Here is a 15,973-nt window from a genome sequence, read left to right on the forward strand (position 1 = left end):
GTTTATAGATCACAACTTGTAAGTATGTCTTATTATTTGCAATTGTGTTTTCTATTAACAATTCCAATTATAAGCTTTATGTAGTTGCTATGATAGATGAAAAAGAAGGGCAAAGCTTTACAGTATTGATGTAGTGTTTACTTTAGCTTTTGTAAGCTCTTGCTTTTGTAAGACTGTTCACCGGCCCTTAAAATTATCCATTATTTTGTGATCGATTACTGTTTGTATCACCAGTTTTCCAAAAAATATGATTAAATGGTGGATAACATTGTATCTTTAAGATATTTACAAAAAAACTATACCACTCTGAAACGTCCTGTGAAATCTGTGCTTGCAAATTCTGTGCTTGTAATCCGTTCAGCACAATCCTCTTGTTCGTTAACATTGACAGGGTCTGAATTGGGCTCGAAATGGTTTGAAATTGACGCAATCATTAAAATTTGCATCTGAGTAGAGCTTGCGGTTATGAAGAGGAGTGATAAACATGTGCTAAAGCGCTGCCAATCACAACACACGGGGCCAGCTAACCAATCACAGCACATTTCGTATTTTGGAAGGAGGGGCTTCATCAAAAACGACGGATTTAACCAGACTGGGAGAGAGGAGCTGTAATAATGTAAAATATGTGAAAAATATTGTGTTTTTTTGAACAATCAAGCATGAAAACATATTCGAGTACACCCCAAAAACAAAATCAAGACTTTATAAAAGGGCATAATAGGACCCATTTAATGAAATATGTATATAAATTACCGAATAGCACACTCTCTTTGATCCAATTGGCTGAATTAACGCATGTATGCATTCAGTCTGAAAACAACAACAACAAAAACTGGTCCTCTCTGCAGTACTTCTTTATTTGGAAGTTTTCTGGTTCAGCTAATTAGACTGAAAATAAATTCTTAATAAAGCTAAGGCTCAGCTATGAACTTTATATTGTTGTGTCTGTTTCTGAGCACTGTAGCTAGAGGGAATACACATAAGCCTGTGCACTTGAATAATTAAATTCTGTATGCTTGATAAAAGGGTGGGCATTTAGGGGAACATGTAATTGTTATTAAGAATTAATAGGTTGTTTTTTTGGTTTTTGGTTTTTGTTTTGCTCTTTATGATATTTGATGTTGTTTTAGTGCATTAGTGTCCCATTTGGTGAAGTTTTGCTCCTCAACAGCTTTATGCACACATAAATATTGGGTAACTCTATCACGTTCAACTGAGCCAGACTCAGTCAAATGACAGTATAATTAATATGATGACTATAATTTAGATAATGAGAGTCAATCAACTGAAATAACTGAGTAGAAACAATGAACCAAAAAAACTACCTGCAATTAAATAGCTTTGATTAAATGGTTAAGTTGACTCATTTAGCAAATTCAACTTCTAAGAATATACAGTCTGTAGTCTTCAAAAGCAGAGCAAAGAGAAATCTACTGTCAAATACATATGAATTAAATTGTGCTAATCTCTTTCTATATCCAACTGTGTGGTATCAGTCAGGAGTTATCAAGCAATAAAGCACACGAGACAGGAACAGCAAACTTCATCCATCTTGTTTACTCTTCACTTCCGTTCTCACAAACATTACGTCACGACACAACACTTCACAATAGTAGTAACATAATTCGCTCATGAACACAACACACTGTTTCTAAGAAGGACTTGTGGATTGTTGTGCTCTGGAAATCATTCTTTCATTTCCTTAAAGGAATAGTTCACTTAAAAATGAAAATTCTGTCATCATTTACCCACCCTCAAGTTGTTTCAAACCTGTATGAATGTCTTTCTTCTGCTGAACACTAAGGAAGATATTTTGAAGAATGTCGGTAACCAGACAGTTGATGAGCCCCATTAACTTCCATAGTAGGAAAAAAAAGACTATGAAAGTCAATGGGTCCATCAACTGGTTATCGACATTCTTCAAAATATCTTCCTTTGTGTTCAACAGAAGAAAAAAATTCATACAGGTTTGAAACAACTTGAGGGTGAGTAAATGATGACATAATTATTCTTTTTTTAAGCGAACTATTCCTTTAACATCTTTATCTCTCTTTCTCCCTCTCGCTCAACTAAAATGTTATGATCTCTTACTAGGCCAGACATTTTAAGCCCTTTCTCGCTGAGCTTTCGCTCTCTTTCCTCCCTCTGTGCATCTCTTCCACCTCTCTGGAGCACTCAAGCCATGACTTATTCATCCAACCCAGGATTTATTATGTTTGGCCATGCATTTTTAACAGTGTATTTTTTTAGGTACACACATTTCACGGCTGAACTACAGCTCTGTTAACTGAGGCCCCCACTCTCTGATCATGTCTAGAGTTCTACCTGCTGGGAAGAAAAAATAGGAGAGATAAGTTTAAACAAAGAAAGTGTGAGGAAAGAAGAGGTTGGATAGTTGCAAGTTACAGAAATAGGCCACATTAATTAATTATTTCATCATGTATTCATCCCCACTTTTTTTTTTTTTTTTGTCTTTTGATTTGATGGCAGGCAGAATGTCCTAGCCTCTTTTTACCATATACGAAAAGAGGATGGTGAAAACCATATTTATTTATTTATTTTTGTGAGAGGAAATGAGAATAAATCAATTTAGGATAAACAAATGTATTTCACACATCTAACTACTGTAACTGACAAACATCAGTTACATTTACTAAACAGTGTAAATTAGCATGAGACCGCAATTCCAGAAAAGCGCAGATGGAAGTGGAAACTGACAATTTGCAACTTAAAGAACATGGACGCAGCAGCTAATTTCCATAATGACCAACGCAATCTAAGAGCAGCGCAAATGAGTGTAGGGACTCAAACAAGCAGAGTCGCTGATAATCAGGTGCAGGTAATCTACTAACAATACTGGGCAGAAAATTCAAAATAACATAACTTGGCAAACACTATGTTCGTGAATTGTTTTCCACTGGGATTGGAAGACAATTCGAATGGAGAATATTCTCTTCCTTCTAGAACACGGTCTCTGTTCACTGCAGTGCCTCCTTCAGCAGCAACTATCAGCACCCATTTCAAATGTAAAATGTGTTAAGACATGCTTTTTTGGGGTGTTTAACCCCCTGGGGTCGGCTGTATCGCCGGCGATACCAGCTCGCTTTTTTTTTAATCAGTTCAAAAGAGATTAATTTTGCTCTGTTGACTTTGATATTACAAACACGTTTCATACATCAATCGATTCTGTTAAATGTGTATTATTTTTGTGTATACTCACAATAAAAACAAGTGATGGCACAAATACCAGTATATTGACTACAGCAAACCTTAGAAAATCATGTTGCATGATTTATTTAAATATTTTCCTCCCATAATTTTTGCGTCTGAAATGAAAACTCCAACAAATGCATATGCAATTATGTCAGCAGCTAAAATCAAGCGTAGCGTTAGTTCTGGAAGGTCACGTCAGTCAAGCTTGTTTGGCTCGAGGTCATGGTGCAAAGGACCCTAGGTTGAAATTACTCCGAACCATCCTTTAAACAACGTAGCGCATGACGTGAAAATGATAACTGGGTCGGGCTGAAACTAGCAAAAAACACTTGAGTCGTGCCTGCCTTCTGCATTGTGCCGGGTGTACGATAGGGCCCTATATTTGTATTACAATAAAACATAATTGTTAATGTTTGGAATAATTTGTTTATCAGATCAGATAGAAGTTGCGGATGGGATTGTGTAAAATTGAGAGCTGTCTCTCATTCTAGGTTAATATATCCATTATCCACTTATTCTATGTATATTGGCAGGCCAATGCAGACATATTTTTAGACTTTATTAAAAATCTTTAAACATCTTCTAGTATCAGGTATTTTTTAAATTTATTTGCATCATGACTTCCTGATTCAGAATCGAATCGTGACACACCTAAAGATTCCCATCCCAAGTGTTGCAAAACATGCTTTAAGGTTATGTAGCCACACATTTAATGTTTGATCTTTTACTATTTGAAGTATCAAAATAGCATTAGTGTTTCCAAAACTTTAGGAAGTTAGACCAGAGTGCCTCTCTGACTCACCTATTTCTCATTACTTCTTGCATCTTCCCCCCCTGAAATCTTCTCTTTATCTTTTGTTTTTGTCTTTAGCCTGGTGTAATAACAGATGCCTGAGTCTCATGTGGTGCTTGAGTTTGCCTGTCACAACCACAAAACTGTTTTGTTCTTTTTTCCCCCCTTCAGTTCCAATGTGACAAAAAAAAAGTATTTAACAACTAAGAGCCAGATTTACTAACAGTTTGCGCCAGCGCAAAACCTCGTTTGGCAGGATTTCCTGAAGACACGCAGTGAAAATTTTGTGAAGAAAAAGCATGGACAAAATGATTTTTGTCAGGACCACTATCGTCAATTGACAAATAGCATATAGTTTGGAACTCCCTGCCCATCCAGCCTAGCATAGACAAGAGCAGGGAGAGCAGCGATAACCCCCTCGTTGCTATTTTGAGGCAACAGAAATAGACTGCGCCATTGACCAACTGAAACCTGGTCTAAAGTCAATTGCACAATATTTCTTTTTTTTGTTGTTATATAAAGAGCGCGTTAGTAATGTGCACCTACTGCATAGGTGGGTCCAATACACGTGTACACTCAGCTTATTACACACACAGAGTACGCGCAGCAGCACACAAACGTGCCATATATAAAAAATAAAAAAATAAAAAGATTACAATGTAAAAGATTATTATTAATTATTATTAGTATTATTAGTATTATTGTTGTACATAAAGATATGGTAGAATCCGGCTTGTCCCGTACATGGTCTGCTTGCGTGCTCTAACCTCGTGCACGAGCAGATCCGTTTGCTCTCTGGAGAAGCGTTCAGTCATTTCGCTTGCAAATTCCGTCATGTAAATAGCAATCCGCCATGGCGTGAGTGCAACTGGCATTTAAAGGGAATGGGAGATGAGACTCTGGAGGGCTAGTACTTATAAGTACTACGACAATGTGAAATAATACTTATAGGTACTATGGCAAAATCATTGCCAATGAGGAATGTAAGTTACCCAGAACAGAACTGTGTGAAAGTTAAAAATGTACATGTAATTCCACATGTTATTGTACTTGTGTATTAAAAAACCCCACACATTATTACACCATTTCCTCCCTAGTTTTAGATATAGCCTGAAAAATATAACTTTTCCATTAAACTTTTCACATGTACCAGTTGGATTTCATTGAATATTTTGTGTAAAAGTCAAGTCAAGTCAAGTCACATTTATTTATATAGCCTAGCGCTTTTTACAATACAGATTGTTTCAAAGCAGCTTTACAGAGATAACAGGAAAATAATGCAACAAAGTTTGTTTCCAGAAGAAAATAGCATCACAGTCCAGCTTAAGTGATGACTCATCAAAAGTTCAGTGATGTTTTATTTTGTTGTAAAAAAGGTATTAATTTAGTTCAATTATATATTGCCGCTCTGGAGAAAACCGTGATGTCATCATCCAGTTCAATTCAGTTCTCATATAATGGTGTCAATGCAGGCAGATCAATATTATTGTTGAATATTAAATTAAATGTTAAATTTAATGTCCCCAACTAAGCAAGCCAAAAGCCAATGGCAACAAAGGTGAAAAAAGGCGAAAAAGGCGACAGTGGCAAGGAACCAAAACTCCATCAGGTGGCAGGATGGAGAAAAAAAAAAGACAAATAATGTCAATGTCAGTGTCAATGCAGGCAGATCAATATTATTGTTGAATATTGAATTACAAGTCAAATAAAATACCCAGGAACATGCTTTAGTTGGCTTTTAGTTGTAGAAAAGAAAGATTTCAGTCATCATGCCCTGCATGATGACAAGTACTGTACTGTACTCTAAAGGTATAAATGACATGACTTGAAATTAATCATTATTATTACTAATGTAATTGAATAAGAGTGTTTCATCTGAATAGCATTTGAGTGAAGTACAAATTCCCCAAATCAATACACAAGTAATGAAGGCCAATTACTCATGTTCTCTGTTACAACATGCTGAGAGGTTTTTCAGCCCATTAAATGGCATCATACAAAGTCAGATTTCCTAGTAAATAAGAAGAGAGCTAAGTGCAGTTTATAGCAGCACCCAGCACACATGGATGGGGCTTTTTCTGCTCTGTGATGGTTTCCTAGTAACATTCAAATGTTGTCACTGGAACAAAACATCAAATTAAGCAGTGCGGAGGGCTAGTCGTCCCCTCTTTCAACTCAATAAGAGCACTCCCTAAAAAACGCTTTTAAGCAATGCTCACTGCTCAATGACTCTCTGAAAGTGTGCAGGAGTCTTTGTGTGTGTTTTAGTGAGTATGAATGCAGAGTGCTGAGAGAAATCCAGATAAATGAGTGTGGCCACTTTAATGGCCACATTGTAGCTTGGTTTCTAGACAAGACAGTTATAAAACACCTCCCAAAAAATTAAAGTGGGCATAAAAAACATTAATTTTATTACGAATAAAGATAATAAATTATAATACATGTCTTGTATTATTAATTGGAGTGATGTTACTGTAATTTGCATAATTGCAATGTCATTTAGCAGGCATACCTCTATGCGACCTGTGTCTGGTTGAAAACCACGGGAGGGATCTTCTGTAGTGACCCGGCACTGAATGGCACAGCCATTGATCTGGATCTTGTCTTGTTCGAGACCCAACTCAGGAAGACTGCGACCCTCACACACACGCAGCTGTGCATGAACCAAATCCACACTAACAGAGAGAGAGAGAGAGAGAGAGAGAGAGAGAGAGACGTTATCAGCACTAACTGATGAATAAACCCTAAAGTGGAATAGAATTCATTACACAAACTTGAAACACCAATCTCACTTTTATCTTTGACAATCACAGCTGCATAATTAATTCGCTGATCTTCCTCCTTTTGAAATGTTTATCCATGAAAGATGTTTGCCCACTTAGTGCTCACACCAAGATCATGCAATTTGCTTTGATTCATTCGAATCCATTATGATGTAGACCTATTGATTGTCAGTGAGACACAGTTTCTAATAATCCAAAAACAATCCTTGCTTATTTCAACCAATTAAAGTCTTTCAGACATGATTCAAAGTTTAAAAAATCAAGCAGAATTAGAATAAATGAATTAAAATGGCTATACAAAGAGCATTAAGCACAAATACTAATTTGCTCTCAAAACTATCAAAGGAAATTTCTAGTAATTCACTTCAGGGACTAAAGAGATCTGCTATTTTAGCTGACAGGAACTATATGCTAATTTTATCGCTAGGCTGCTTAGCTGATAAACCACTTCAAATTTTGTATTTGAGATTTTGAGAGAGGGGAGAAGACTTAAATGTATTTTATGTTCTTGGTTGGATGTAAAGCATATGGTGGTTGAGAAGTAGCTTTGACATTTCTGTGAAAGACAGGAGGTACGCTAATGACTTGGCATGAAAATGTCAAAAATAAGCTAATAAACCACAAGCTGTCTAGCATGCATACATGCAACACCTGTACAGATCTTCAACTTGTCAACAGTAGCATAGGATAACATCATCCACCAATCTATACAGAATGTGACGGTGAACTATTTAAAGTCTCAGGTTTGAATGAATATCCAACCTTGTTTAATTGCAATTTTCTTCTGGTATACAGCTAAAAAAGTGCCTTTTCTTCAATCTTCAAATGAATGTTGATGCTTGATTAACTGCGTGCGTGCGTGCGTGCATGCGTGTGTGTGTGTGTGTGTGTGTGTGTGTGTGTGTGTGTGTGTGTGTGTGTGTGTGTGTGTGTGTGTGTGTGTGTGTGTGAGTGAGTGAGTGAGTGAGTGAGTGAGTGAGTGAGTGAGTGAGTGAGTGAGTGAGTGATTGTGTGTGTATGTACACGCATCAGGTTTAGCTATACTTGGGCCAAATTAACCGAAAATGAAAACTGAAAAATGTCTTCACAAATATCACAAAGCTGACATTTGAAGTGGTCCTTAATATTTGAAAAGCCTATAAAATGGACAAATCATGTTTAGCTTAAAATCTAATAATGCCAAGGACAACAAGTTTGTGTCCAGGTTACGATTAAGGGTATGGTATTGTAAATATAATTATATTAGTATAAATACCACTGATATAACTTCAAAGGTCTTGTGTGTTTGTTTATTTTGTGTAACGTGAATCTAATATGTCAAAGTGTGAAATGGGGAATATCGACCCACACACATATTGTCAAACACACACATGCAGTAGATACACACACAGAATTCGGATGAATCACACAACATACTATGAAGACTGAAACATACATACATACATACACAGCAGCCCAAAAATATTTGTTATGCATCTCTGCATAAATGATAAACTTCTTGAGTTTAGTTTTTCATATTGTGTCCTGATTTTTCCTTTTCTGTTTCCTTGGTTTTCATATTTGCATTAGTTTCCATTATAAGTGGTTAGTTAATGATGAACTAATCATTTACAAAATATTCATAAATGATTAGCAAATGATATACTAACATTTTATGTATGTTTTGCAAATTCTGTTACAAGTCATTTACAAGTGATTAGTAAATGATTAACTAATTATTTATGAAACATGACTAATGCATTCATAAATGATTAATAAGTGATATGTTCATTATTTTATGTATGTATGTAGCAATTAGAGGGTGCAGAAAGTGTTGTAAAGGCCTTGAATACACGTACAGATCATTTTTAACAGGTAAGTAACAGTGTTCAACACAATGATGTAAACGCATGAATAAATCATTTACAACACTTTCTGCATCCCCTAATCAGGGGGGGTGGGAGGGGGAGGTTTTGGGGTAGTCCTACTATGATATTAGACTACATAGCCTATTATAAAAGATAATGAATTTCAAACCAAATTTTTATTCAAAGATCAACAGTCTGTCATTAGTCTTTAGTCTGCCACAAAAAAACAACATTAAAATCATGAACTCAAATGTCATTGTAAAAAAAATAAAAAAAATGTAACAGTGCGTAAATCACACATTTCAGGCTATAGCCTCAGGCTAATAAGCCTTATGCCAAAATTATTATTACGACTAAATTGTCGGTAATTAAATAAGAAAACTAAATAATTGTGTAGATGATTTGCTCTGTGTAACCCGACATCAGACTTTAGGCCGAAGTATTTTTTTTTTTGCACACTGTGCCCGCGACCAATCAATCACTCCTTTACGACTGGCTGCCTGCACATTCACTGTACTCGCGGCTGCGGCAATTTGCGCTCGCTTATCAATGCATTTAAATTCGCGCCTACGGTATCTTTGTAGAACTTCAAAAAAAGAAAAAAAGATGCTGCAGTCAATGAGCAGTGTGGTCTAAGAAGGCGGGGGCTGGCTGCAGGACGACTCAACCTCCACGGACAGTTTTTAATGTTTTATCAGACAATAACTACTCAAGAATTTGCTTTAGTATAGGTCCTTTTACAGTTGGTAAACATGGTGACGTATTTGTGTGGGCGGGGCTTAGCTGGAGGCAGAAAGATCCCTCTGGCCGCTTCACTAACGTTAGTTTGCCAGTTTGTTAGCTTGTTTTTTTTAACAATGACTGGAGAAAATCCAATTTTATCTTAATGTGCAAGGTCACTCACTGTCCAGGACCACGATTGTTATTTGCAAAAGTTCATTTTAACGGACGGAACCAGATTGGCCGACCCGTACACGCTCAGTCAATGGACGATCTGACAGGATTAACGTTAACGCTACCAACGGTTGAGTGGCCTGACTTCTACACCTGCCCGATAGAGAAACCGAGGGTAAAGAGAAACTGAGGGCATATAAATCTTTAGATGCCTATAACTATGTGCTGAATGGTCATGTAAAGATTTGTGTGTGCGATCCGCAGTTCTGCCTAGCCAGCGCCAAGACGACAATGTAAAGAGTGACGGTGCAATTTTAAAGATGTGGATATTTTCTAGAAATAAAAATTCCAGATACAGCATACTCATTTTTCATCGATTCTTGCACCCAACAACACAACAAGATGACATTTAATAATAAAAATAATAATTTAAGCTCCTTATTATGTAGCCGAATCTGTGCTGGTTTGTATTGGCCGCCTCCAGTTTTCCGTTTGTTTTGCCTCCAGCTAGCGCCGTGACGTAACTGTGACGTCGGCGCAAAAGGGGTCTATACATTTCGGGACAATTAGGGCCGGATTCGGGATTCGGGACAACAGCTTAGATTTCGGGACTGTCCCGAATTTTTCGGGACGTCTGGTCACCCTATTTGTAAATGATTAGTTCATCATTAACAGTTGTTCATTAACAGTTGTTCAGTTGTAAGTCACTTATAAATGACTTACAACTGAACGTTATTATTAAGTGTTACCGTTCCCACCCTTTAATCCACCCTTAGAGTTTGTTGTGTTAAGGCTGGGCCGCACTAAAAATATAGGAACAAAACTGTTAAATCTTTGATTTTTTTTTTTTATCACCATGTTTGTGGTCTCTCACATTTTGAAAATCTGATAAGATTTTCAAAATGTGAGAGACCACAAACATGGTGATAAAAAAAAAAAAATCTAAGATTTAACAGTTTTGTTCCTATAGTGTGTGGCGTCCCACAATGTGACACAGACAGCACACCACACACCAAAAGATTACATTCACAAACAAGCGTCCCAACTGTGAGCAATGGAAATCTCGCAAAATCAACAGTCAAGAAGAAATGGTAATAATTGTGTTTGGACAGCTTTTTACAGAACATTCGCGAGGAAAAAAAGGAAAACGTTTGGATGAAGTTGTGGAAACGTTGTGAACGTTCGTTTCGTTCCACGTGACAATCTACTGCACGTTTGTTCGGGGGTTCCCCCCACACAACAGGATTTCTGATCATACATTTTCAGCATATTGGATATTTACAATTTGAGATCAGTGCAGTCCCGACATTCTTGCAAGCAGATTCTGAAAATCTGATAAGATAATCTGAATCTGTAGAACCATTAAGATAAGCGGGACTTTACCTTGGATTGCCTGAAATTGGGCCGAAAGTCGGCTTGATTATCTTTATTTGTCTGATCTCGTCTTTTTTGTGGTTGTTCTGTTTGCTGCATTTTTGTATTCTGACATCCTGAGAGTCTGTTATTTTGATTTAGTGTGTGTTAAAATCAATGGTTGCAATTAGATCCAGCCTCTATTTCATCCTTTCAACATTTCAACACATCAATTTAAGCAACAAATTGTGCACTTAAGCAGGGCAAGAGTCCTAACAGTAGCAAACCAGAACAGCGTTTAAGTCTGATCTTGTGGAGTACCCAGCAAATAATCCTTCGTTTTCTTGTGGAGGTTGAGTACAGCCCCAGAGCCCCAGCACATTAAACCATAATGAAAGTATTGTTTTTCAGCCTGTTTCTTTTTATAGTTTTTCCCTCGTTATCCGTGCCTACCAAAAAATGTGGGATGTGGATGAGATGAAAATATACTGATTACACCCACAAAAAGAAATTTGAGAACAACTCCGGATGAAAGGAAATGCAATTTCGGAAACATGCTTTTGTGTTTGTTTATTTGTTTGACCAGAAAATATAAAGCTGGTTTCAAACTTGACCACTTTTGCATGCAGTAATTCAGCAAAAAAATAAATAAATGTCACTAATGATATGCATTCAAAATTATCCTGGGGCTAAATTCTCTAAAAGTGCCAATTACAACCACTTGTAGCGCTTAAATAGCGACTATTTACTCAGCAAATAATGCAACAGTATTGAAATCAATAAATTGCCATTCTTTTCAGAATAATCTTTAGGCTTATTACAGAATATACAAAAATTTGCAATATTGTAAATGAACCTGTATATAAGTCAAAAGTTTGTGAACATTTTCTATTGATCATGGCAAAAGTAATTTATCAAATGAAAATTAATCGCACTAAAGCATGCCATATTTAAATGGTGTGAGGCATCTTCTATGAGATAGCTCTAAAAACCTGTCTGTAAAATTTTAAATTGTGTCACAAAAACTACATGATTAGGATGCTAAAACAAATTATTGACAGTGCATGCAAACTAAATGGAACTATCAACTATTATTCTTATTGCATCCTCCTCTCTACATATCTTTGTGTGGTCTGTGTGCGTGTGAAACTCCAAAGCAAGTTTGAGTCCAAAGATACTTTTCATTTCAATTGCCGTAAGGCATTCCACTTCAATAGTGATTCTTGTTTTTGCTTTCTTTTTAATGAGCAACAAAATCAAATAAATAACTATATGAGAGGACAAGAGGGAGGTAGTCATGAATAAAGCTGCACACATAATGTAGAAAAGGAGTTTTTTTTTTTTTTTTTGAATATAACTATAAAAGTCTGTCTCTCTTTTCTAACAAACACAGGGTCCAAAATAACTTTCTGCCATTCACTTGAGATTTTGTTGGTCATATTTATTTCTTTATGGCAATGAAACCGTATTTTGCAGTAATGTAATTAATAATATAATATAATATAATATAATATAATATAATATAATATAATATAATATAATATAATATAATATAATATAATATAATACACTTTCCGCATGACAACATAATTATTAAACAATTTAATTTGTAGATGAGCTAGTCCTTATGTGTTGATATCTTATCTACTATCATGCTTGGGTTCCTTCTTTTGTTGCTGTTTAATGCACCAGTAAGAGTGAGTGGAACTTTTATTGTGTACATTGAGTGCAGATTTCTGTATCGACCTTTTTCCTGACGAGCCTACAGCCTTGTTTATACTCGACGCAGCCACAAGAGCGCGAGTCACCGCAGACCGCGCGCGCACCTCTCCAGACGGACGAGGCATTTAGTCAGGTCAGGTGAAGTCGCCTTCATTTATATAGCGCTTTTAACAATTTGGTTGCAGCTTTTGCATATAATAGAAAATTACTGTAACAGATTGTTTATAGGCTAGGCTTTACAACAGCTCTTGGATAAAGTTCTACACGTCCGCATCATGTTGTTTTCTTTCTTTTTCAAAGGCATGACATTTTGTAGTCATTTTGAATGTACACAAAAAAAAAAATACATTTTACTGTTTCGAATGACAGAGTATGAAACGATAAAGTTATTTCCCCAACTGAGGAACAAATTCAAGTGATGGCGCCGGCGAATGGCGATATTAACAACATCGGTTCACTTCTGGCATTAACTTGACATCACAGCCGGTTCGTTATTAAATGATTATTAATTCCTGTTCAGTATTAAACTTTGGACCGAACGAAAGATGCGCGAACCCAACTTTGCGGTATAGTTTCAGTTTCGATTCAAATAAATTCGTTTAGGCTTGGCGTTTAAAATAGGCTAAAAGTTGTTTGTAATAAAGGGCACAATGGGCTATTTTTATAGACTACTATGTATTTATTATTATTATTATTATTATTATTATAAGTGGTTACTTATTTTTCTTTTCTTGTTGTTTTCTGATTCCATTCATTTAAGGATTTGGCTATGGGGAAGTAAAATACGCATAGCCTATATGTTATTAATAGTGTTTATAATGTTAATGTTGTATTTTATTTACAGGTCTTTTACACTATTTCTGAATATACTAGCCTAATATAATGCGTGTTTCCCTCTCAACATGACTGAGTGCGCCACGCACAAGCTCGCATCCTTGAGATATAAATTATAGGCCGATACATTTGAATAAAAAAAGGCCTACATCATAAAACTCAGAAGAGTATGTATTTTAATATCTCTGATGTTCTCTGTTCTCTGGTTGTTAGACAGTAAGTCTGAATGGCAGTTCATGCATGAACGTTAGGACTATACAGTCAATTATTACCTTTTTGTAGATATTGTTTAAATTTAATTTACAACGAATTATATTGATTTATATCTTAATTTATTATTATTATTATTATTTAAAACTTACTGGACGAGGGCGACCATGGTAGGCCAACAGTCGTCATTTACCCTGTATACAGTATATCTATACAGAAGAAAGACCTGTCTAGGCTCTTAGGTACGGGTTGTGTCGAACCATTCGTTAGTCTGGTTGTTTGATGAGAAAAAGATGAAATGTAGTTGCAATAAATGCGTTAAGAATCCGTACAACTGCAGCAGAGGATGACTATTTTATTCTGCAGTGCGGAACTGAGGAAGAGCTGATGACGGAACAGTTTGGTCAAGATAAATAGCAATCTTGTGAACTTTACTTCTTTAAAAAAATGTTTCCTTCATCTCAGTAGCAGAAGATTATTAGCCTGTTGTTTATTTTTTATCAATACACATACAAATAGCCTACAAAGTTTATTCAAAGTATATTCACATTTAATACAATTATTTGAATTGTGACTAAAATATGCCTCTAAGTCTTGTCTTTAATAGCACCTTGCTTGAGATTTTTGCTAAAATATACACTTCAAAACATGTCAAACAACAACATAAATGATATATACATCATCCATATTTCCACATTTGTATTAAAGTTTCTCGTGCCCACGCGAAAGTTTCTCGTGCGCACGCGATAGTTTCTCGTGCCCACGCGAAAGTTTCTCGTGCCCACGCGAAAGTTTCTCGTGCCCACGCGATAGTTTCTCGTGCCCACGCGAAAGTTTCTCGTGCGCACGCGATAGTTTCTCGTGCGCACAAAGTCCTATTTTTTTTTTTTTTTCACAGGTCCCCTCAGGGGCTCCGTAATTTTCAGACGTCCTAAGAATAACGAAAAGCTTGGTATTTCTAATGTATCATGGCATCACAAGAATATCTTAAGCAAAAGCACTTTTCAACTGCTGCTTTCCTTCCTCCTGGTTATTTTCTTTCTTTTCCTTTGTATTCAGCTGTAACAGTATGAAACAAAGACATCATATAATCTGAATTTGTGGTCTGTTCTCCCGATTTAATTTACAATATCGCATTAATAATTCACTGGAATCCATGAAGAATGAAGCATGAAGAATCTATTGTTTTTCTCCATCTCTTTCCAGGTTTGTTTTAACATGGATGCTTTAAAATGCAATTGTCTCCTCTTTTCACTTCTAATCCCTGTTAACAGCATTTACTGGAATGTTTCTAAAATGTATTATCTGTCAAAATGATGGAAAGCATTTAGAAATATTATCATGCAATGCTAAAGTTAATGAACATTTTTGATTAAGGCAACATATGTTACATAATATACAGATACAGTGGGGAGAACAAGTATTTGATACACTGCTGATTTTGCAGGTTTTCCCACATACAAAGCATGTAGAAGTCTGTAATTTTTATCATAGGTACTCTTCAACTGTGAGTGACGGAATCTAAAACAAAAATCCAGAAAATCACATTGTATGATTTTTAAGTAATTAATTAGCATTTTAGTGCATGACATAAGTATTTGATACATCAGAAAAGCAGAACTTAATATTTGGTACAGAAACCTTTGTTTGCAATTACAGAGATCATAGTTGTTTCCTGTAGTTCTTGACCAGGTTTGCATACACTGCAGCAGGGATTTTGGCCCACTCCTCCATACAGACCTTCTCCAGATCCTTCAGGTTTCGGGGCTGTCGCTGGGCAATACGGACTTTCAGCTCCCTCCAAAGATTTTCTATTGGGTGCAGGTCTTGAGACTGGCTAAGCCACTCCAGGTAACAAGTTCAAACAGGTGCAGTTAATACAGGTAATGAGTGGAGAATAGGAGGGCTTCTTAAAGAAAAACTAACAGGTCTGTGAGAGCCGGAATTATTACTGGTTGGTAGGTGATCAAATACTTATGTCATGCAATAAAATGCAAATTAATTATTTAAAAATCATACAATGTGATTTTCTGGATTTTTGTTTTAGATTCCGTCTCTCACATTTGAAGTGTACCTATGATAAAAATTACACACCTCTACATGCTTTGTAAGTAGGAAAACCTGCAAAATCGGCAGTGTATCAAATACTTGTTCTCCCCACTGTAAATATTACCACAATGATTTTTCACCAGACTGATAAATTGCTGTGGAAAGAATTGTGCTTTTGGGGTTATTTGTGGTCTATTGAATGCACTTTGTTGATGCTTTTACACAATTAAATTTCCTTTTAAAGTTTGATGGTTGAACGGTGAGTAGAACAAACT

General features: G+C 36.1%; 1 protein-coding gene across 1 annotated transcript in view; it reads right to left on the bottom strand.

Moving 5' to 3' along the window:
• Positions 1-15,973, bottom strand: part of pcxb (pyruvate carboxylase b) — a 253,081-nt gene that overhangs the window by 186,284 nt on the left and 50,824 nt on the right. Inside the window, exon 9 of the mRNA XM_082151665.1 lies at positions 6,519-6,681. Within this exon, the coding sequence (XP_082007791.1) occupies positions 6,519-6,681 (163 nt within the window). The remainder of the gene's footprint in view (positions 1-6,518; positions 6,682-15,973) is intronic.

Source organism: Leuciscus leuciscus, assembly GCF_965113295.1.
Source record: "Leuciscus leuciscus genome assembly, chromosome: 2".
Lineage (NCBI taxonomy): Eukaryota > Metazoa > Chordata > Actinopteri > Cypriniformes > Leuciscidae > Leuciscus > Leuciscus leuciscus.